Source organism: Danio rerio, chromosome 16, assembly GCF_049306965.1.
Source record: "Danio rerio strain Tuebingen ecotype United States chromosome 16, GRCz12tu, whole genome shotgun sequence".
Taxonomy (NCBI): Eukaryota; Metazoa; Chordata; class Actinopteri; order Cypriniformes; family Danionidae; genus Danio; species Danio rerio.
In genome coordinates this window covers 27,102,224-27,109,278 of record NC_133191.1, presented here as the reverse complement: position 1 = coordinate 27,109,278, position 7,055 = coordinate 27,102,224, and the positions used below count along the sequence as shown (strand labels likewise).

Genomic DNA, 7,055 nt, shown 5'->3' with positions numbered 1-7,055 from the left:
AGAGCCATTAAATTTGTTTTAGGCAGATCGATGTGTAACTATATATTGGGTTTTTTTTAAGAAAAAAAAAGGTTTATGATACATTTTAAATTATGAAGCCTTTTAAAATGTTTTAGGTTGTGACTGGATTTTTCCAGTTCTTATCACTGACGCCTGACATAGTCACAAAGTGTTTATCTTGTAATCCAAAACAACACAAGAATTTGACCTGAAAAATGCACACAGACATCTTGAATAGTTTCACTAAATGTATTCAGATTTTATGTTACAGTATAACTCACATATAGTCTGTTTTTTTTTTTTTCCATAAACATTTTCTTAAACAAAAAACAGTTTTAAGTTACTGCTTTAAGTGGTACAACAATCATCATACAAAAAATAAATGGCACACTTACATTTTTATTTTCTATACTACAGACCAGTTTTTCCAATAATTTTCAGTTTCCCATATGAATATTTTCTATTCTTTTGCAAGAATTTTGACAGAGACCATCAATCCCAATGTGCCTTTTTTTTTGCGTTTACTTTAACACACATCACAGACAGAAAAATACTAAATTATTAAACTACTTTATAACGTACAGAAAAATTCCATTAATATATTGAACGTCCCTAAAACATCACACACCAGTTGTATACATCAGTACCAAAAACAACCCTAAACAAAAACAGTTGACGGTAAATTAACCAGAACTGTCACTGTTGTTTGTTCTGGGTCATATTCTTGTGAAAATGTTATATGGCTCATAAAAAAAAAAAAAAACATCTGTTTTAACATATTTAATGTGATGTCAAGGTGGCACAGTGGGTAGCACAATTGCCTCACAGCAAGAAGTCGCTAGTTCGAGCCCTGGCTGGGTCAGAAATGCTTCTTTGTGGAGTTTGCATGTTCTCCCCATTTTGGCATGGGTTTCCTCCGAGTGCTCCGGTTTCCCCCACAGTCCAAAAACATGTGGTTATAGGTGAATTAGTGTATGGGTGTTTCACAGTGATGGGTTGCAGCTGGAAGGGCATCTGCTGTGTAAAACATATGCTGAGTAAGTTGGCTGTTCATTACCATGTGGCCACCCCTGATTAATAAAGGGACTAAGTCGAAGGGAAAACGAATGAATAAATGAGTATTTCTATGTTTTTATATCTTTCTAGATTTGTTCTTTTGGATTATTTTATTAATCAAAAAAGATGAAATTACTGAAAAGAGATGGTAGAGATTTGTAATGTTAAAAATAATTCTATTATAAATAATTTTTTTTACTTGCTGCTCATCAAATAATCTTGTTTACACATTAATATGAAGCAGAAAAAAATATTTTCAACCATGATAATATGAACAATTATCAAGAACAAAGACCATTTTTCTAAATACATTTAAAAAGAAAACATTATTTTAAATTTAAATAACATTTTACTATATTATTAATATAATTTTTTTTTAACTAGTGTAGCCTTGGTGAGTGTAAGATACAGTTCCTCATTCAAAAACATTCATTCTTAATGTTTAACTATCTTACATATTTCTGTGATATTTTTTACAAATTTTCCTTTACTGTTCTTGCGATATAATATGCAAAAGCACTTGTCCTGATAGTGTTGAGGTCACTGGACAGTGCACTCTCCAAACTTACAAAATCAAATGCACTTCTGTCCTGGCTGTTGATGAGAAACATCTGCTGTTCTGACAGTTTTTCCCTCTGAAGCTCTTGTGTAAATTGTGCCCGAAGACCATCCAGTATCTCAGTCTCTTCACAGCATAAATCTCCCTGAGTCTGTAAACAAGAGTCGACTTTAGTCTGGACCAAGAGGTAATGCTTCCTTAATTTTTCAACTTCCTTGGCGAGTTTTACATGTCGTACTTTCTCCCAGTCTGAAACAATGATGATATAAAAGTCGTAACATTTCATGGCTTGTTTCATCTCAAACACTGAGTAATCCATGACAGCCTCTATGCCAGAAATATCCCAAAACCGGACATCTGGATATACAGGACTCAGTGCTGGGTTGCTGATGGATGCTCCTGCTCCACTGCTCTCTTCATTCTCCAGACCAACTAATGCATTTACCAAAGTGGACACTCCAGATCCCGTCTCACCCAAAACTGCAACATCAAGCTGAAAGTGACTCAAAGCCTCCAGCACAGCACTGACTTTTGCAGCTCCAAAGCCTGTGCTCTTGTACATATTCTGCAATTTTGTGATGTCTTCCGTTTCAAGTTTCTCAGTCTGCTGGACGTGCTGTGTAGCATATCTAAATGAAAGAGACATATTAATAACACGAATGATTACAAACAATGAACACAAATTTACTCTGTGCTTAAATCTATTAGCGACCATGGAGTCCAAATCCAGTCTTAAAAATTATCTATATAGCTCAACATTATTGATTTTTCTTTTATACCAAAAAGCCTTAGAACATCAAGTTAAAATCAGATTCCATAAATACATTTTGTCAATTTTCCAGTCTAAGTATATCAAAACTAAATTTTGGATTCGAAACATCCACTGCTTAATTTAGATGGATTTAAAGGTGATTTTATTAATATTTAGATTTAAAAAAAATAAAGTTGAAAAAACTATGATTCCAGATTTGTATCTTGGCTGTCCTGTCCTAACAAACCATACAACAGTAAACAAGCTGATTAAGCATTGAAATTATTAATTTATTTAAAATAATTATTTGTTTATTTGTTGATTAATTTATTTAGCAACACATTTAAAATATGTCAATCATACATTCTGAGGACATTCTTGAACTGCAGCTGATCACCTTGACCATGTTTACATGCATAAATGCATCGAGTTGCTGCCATGTGATTGGCTGATTAGAAATTTTTTGTTAACAAGCAGTTAGAAAGATGTACCTAATAAAGCAGCCGGTGGGTGAGTGTGTGTGTGTGTGTGTGTGTGTGTGTGTGTGTGTGTGTGTGTGTGTGTGTGTGTGTGTGTGTGTGTGTTGTTGTGTGTGTGTGTGTGTGTGTGTGTGTGTGTGTGTGTGTGTGTGTATATATATATATAGATAGATAGATAGATAGATAGATAGATAGATAGATAGATAGATAGATAGATAGATAGATAGATAGATAGATAGATAGATAGATAGATAGATAGATAGATAGATAAAGGTAGCTTTATGAGAGCAATATTATCAAAATCTAACTGTTTTGAGCTAGCATTTAGTTTCAATACTCACCTTGCTTTTAGCCATCCACCATGAAGCATCTTGTCCAGAAAACCTGAAAATTCTTCAGCTCTAATTTTGAAAACCTCATCTTTAAAGGTGCTGATGAACTTCTGAAACTCATAATTATGTGTGTCATGGGTTGAAACTAAAAATATATGAGGGTCCAGTTTCTTCTCCTTCAGATATTTCTCACAGTCTTGTCTCATTTGTTCCAACGCTTGTGTTTCAGAAAATTTGCTTTTCCTTCGCTGGGACTTCACATCGTTATCGATTTTGGTTCTAATAAAATAAAATGGCTTCTTACGTTTATCAATTTCATCAACCAAGAGCATGTTGTTTTCTCGAACCCTCTCTGAGATCACGACCATAAACATGTCGTAAAGGTCAAAGTTCATCATCTTTACATAACTCTTGGACGCAAAGGAAGGGGTTCCCATTCCTGGAAGATCCCACAACCTGATGTGGGGCAGATTTGATTGCTGATACATAGTTGCTTGTTTTGTGGTTTCTATAGCTCCAGTTTGAGCAGCTCCTTTGTCATCAGGTTTCAGTCCAAGAATCGCATTGATTAAAGAAGACTTTCCTGCACCAGAGTCTCCAGTCACAGCAATATCTATCTTAAAACGGTCAAACACCTCCAAAAGAGAAATAAGCCGATGGGGTATTGTCTCGGGGCTTTCACCAGCAAATACATCTCTGATTGTGCCTAAATGATCTTCTTGGACTTTTGCTGGCATGCATAATCTAGAAAAAAACATAATACTCTGTCAACATTTTGTAAGAACATTCCATCAGCACACACTTGGAGTCCTTTAGTTTTTAGCAGGGGTCACCAACATGGTGCCAGGTAGCCCACAAAAATTACAAGTTGCCCATGGGCCTATTCTAAAAAAAACTCACTATAGTGCCACTTATCTGTAAGCTGGAAGTGGAAAATGGAAGTGGAAAATGTCTGCGAATTAAAGGAAAGTTTGTGAAAACCACTCAAAAAACTGCAACCGAAGCCTCATTTAGAGCTACACTTTTTATTTGAATATCAAGGCATTTTCAGACAGGATAGCAAAACTGTGCTTAAAGACTAACAAATATAATCTCCACTCTCTTTGTCCAACTCGGGGCAGCTACAATGGTTAGAAGAGTCTCGGCTATGTTAAAAATGCTGTAGATTTAGTGATAATTTAAGTAAAATCTGAAAGTTGATTTATGTTACAAAATAGATAATCTGTACAAACATGGTACAATGTAGTGCATGATTTGTTAAAAATTGTTAGTGGCTAGTGAAAATATTGTACATGAAAATTTTTTTTAAAATATATTACTTGCATATATAAATAAAGTGTTGCATATTGATATTTATCTTGTTGATTACCTTGTTGAATCATTGCTGAAAACTACTGTGAGAAATCATTAGCATGATCAGTGTCTTTACATAGATGAATATCAAGAATTATTAATAATACACATATAATTAAAAGTAAATTAAGCATATTTGTTATATGAGAAGTGTGTATCACACTGGTATCCCTTCACATTAATCGGTACCTACGAAGTAGCTCTCAGTTTTAAAAAGGTTGGTGACCCCTGGTTTAAAGTATACACTGTATACAATGGGGCTATATTTGGTTTAAGAAGTTAAATAAAATTTCCTGTATTTACATATATTTAGGGACTATGGTGATACAAACTCCAAGGAGAAAGTAGGCTGATTAAACAAATTAAATTAAACCAACAAAATGAAAAATGAAAAAGAAAAAGAAAAAAAAAACTTTACGAACTGTGTACAGTATCACAGTTTTGTAATGAATATGTAGGCAATGTATATGAAAATGTTGATCATTTATTATTTTAATAATTATCTTTCAAGCATAAACAGCCAACTTTATTATTCTTTAATGTATATATATATATATATATATATATATATATATATATATATATATATATATATATATATATATATATATATATATATATAGGGCTTGACATTAACACCCGCACAATTGCGGGTAGATTTCAGCTATGGCAGGTTAGACACACTCTTACTAGCCACTTTGGCCGGTTGAAAATATTTTTTAAATTGTAGTTTTCTTAAAAGCAGTATTAAACAAAAAGGATGAGAATCGAGAAGCAGCACAACTGACAAACACTATTGTGTTTGCGCGAGCAAAAGAAAGCAGGTGATTACCGAATGAGAGAATGAACACTCGCGCTAACAGCTGATGTGACACTCGCAACTGTTTAAAACGCATGCGCACTCCCGTTTCCCTGCGTGAAGCAACCGTGGATATAAGCTCAACTGATGTGATCGGTTCTCTTTTAAATAGACTAGGCAAAAAGATATGCTCATGCACCCACAGTCTTGCTGCTTTCAAGAGGTCCAGATTTGTTTTTGTATAAGCAGCACTAGTTGCTTACACTTAAATTCTTTGAACAGATTATTAACAGGCCTAACATTAATCGTGTGCGCTTGGTCATCCTTTCATTGTCATACACAGTATTTTTTTTCACCTGCTTTCTTTTTTTACAGTTATTTTTGTTAATATGGTTTAATTATCTTTTTTTTCTGTCTTTTTTTTCTTTACAATAAATTGCTTTAATGGGAGATTAACTCCTCATTTATGTGTAGTTAACTGGTGATCTAAAACCTTTAGCCAGAACAGATTACTGTGCATAGTTTTAGATACATGACAATAATTATTTTTTAAATGACAATTTTTAAAGAACTGTCTTGTTAAATAGAATAGAAAGTATAGTACACAGCTATATTTTGCTTGTTTTGACACATTTAAAATTTGAGGCTAAGAAATAATTTTTTATATTTGGTGTGGTCAGAGATAAAGTCGCTAAATTCCAAAAAATAATTGTAATACACTATGAAATCATGACCCATTTGTTCATGCTCACTGAGCAAGCTCATACACGACACACAAAATAAAATAAATGATAAAACATGTGGACATAACAAAATCTAGTAATTTTAGCACGTCAAAGTCAAATTTTGCAAATAAAATATATTTTCCCAACAACAAAATTGTGGCTAGTGAAAATGTTGAGTGGCTAATGTTGGAAAACTATATATATATATATATATATATATATATATATATATATATATATATATATATATATATATATATATATATATATATATTCTGTCTGACCGAAAATATAATTGTGCTGACTGCATCAACCAATTCACATATTCTTTTATTCATCCATGTTGACAATAGTCATCTGTTGCTGCTTGGCGTTTCCTCGCTGAAACGAGCGTATCAACCGTAATACCTGCTTATTAAAACTTTAACCGACATTCTAGAGTTTGCATAAACAGTTACTGGACGCGGACGTGCGCGTCGACAAACGCAGACAGATATTTGTAACGTTACAGTAAAGTAATTTCCTGCTATGAAAATCCACTCACCCATTATCCATCACGCTGCCGCTGTGCTTCATTGTTTACACGAAATCCCTGTTAAAGCTAAAGTATAGATAAGAGCGCACATATGAAACATGCATTTGCTAAACCATCAACGTCTAAATTTCTAAGCCAACTGGCTTTCTGGATCATTTGTTTTCGGAAGTGTCAACTGCTCTAAACACGAATTCCATCTCCATATGCCAGTGGGAGGAGGGAATGACGTAAAGAAAGCGAAACTGACGACACATAAAACATTTAAAGCATGTATTATGCTGTAATAACTTACAGTTTAAAAAAAAGATCAGATTAATGTATTTATACGAAAGTTTAGAGTTGACACTGAGTAGTGCTGTTCCTTTTTGTGTGAATGCTGATGAAACGGAGGTACTTTTGGTCATGTCAATCCAATCAAGAGTTTTGGAATAATATAGATTTTTTTTATTAAAATGAAGTATCTACC

General features: G+C 33.5%; 1 protein-coding gene across 4 annotated transcripts; it reads right to left on the bottom strand.

Annotated features, from left to right (window-relative positions):
• Window positions 1-235: 235 nt before the first annotated feature.
• Window positions 236-6,794, bottom strand: irgq1 (immunity-related GTPase family, q1). 4 transcript variants are annotated; one of them, XM_073925417.1, is made up of 5 exons: window positions 6,599-6,794; window positions 3,187-3,921; window positions 1,854-2,244; window positions 1,626-1,766; window positions 236-1,017 (listed from the first exon to the last, which is right to left on the bottom strand). In XM_073925417.1, exons 1-5 carry the CDS (start codon window positions 6,628-6,630, stop codon window positions 823-825), a joined length of 1,494 nt encoding a protein of 497 aa, XP_073781518.1. In that variant the 5' UTR covers window positions 6,631-6,794; the 3' UTR covers window positions 236-822. The 4 variants fall into 4 exon arrangements, with proteins under 4 accessions (XP_073781518.1, XP_073781519.1, XP_693683.6 ...); XM_073925418.1 differs by having other exon boundaries at window positions 236-1,014; XM_688591.10 differs by having other exon boundaries at window positions 1,626-2,244.
• Window positions 6,795-7,055: the final 261 nt, after the last annotated feature.

What these genes read in the sequence shown, in the direction of transcription:
- irgq1 (XM_688591.10), bottom strand. Translation starts at nt 6,630, where the DNA reads ATGAAGCACAGCGGCAGCGTGATGGATAATGG. An exon ending in GGTGGATGGCTAAAAGCAAG is followed by an intron (nt 2,245 to 3,186) that starts GTGAGTATTGAA and finishes TCTTTCATTTAG; the next exon opens with ATATGCTACACAGCACGTCC. An exon ending in ACAGAAGTGCATTTGATTTT is followed by an intron (nt 1,018 to 1,625) that starts GTAAGTTTGGAG and finishes TGTTTTACACAG; the next exon opens with CAGATGCCCTTCCAGCTGCA.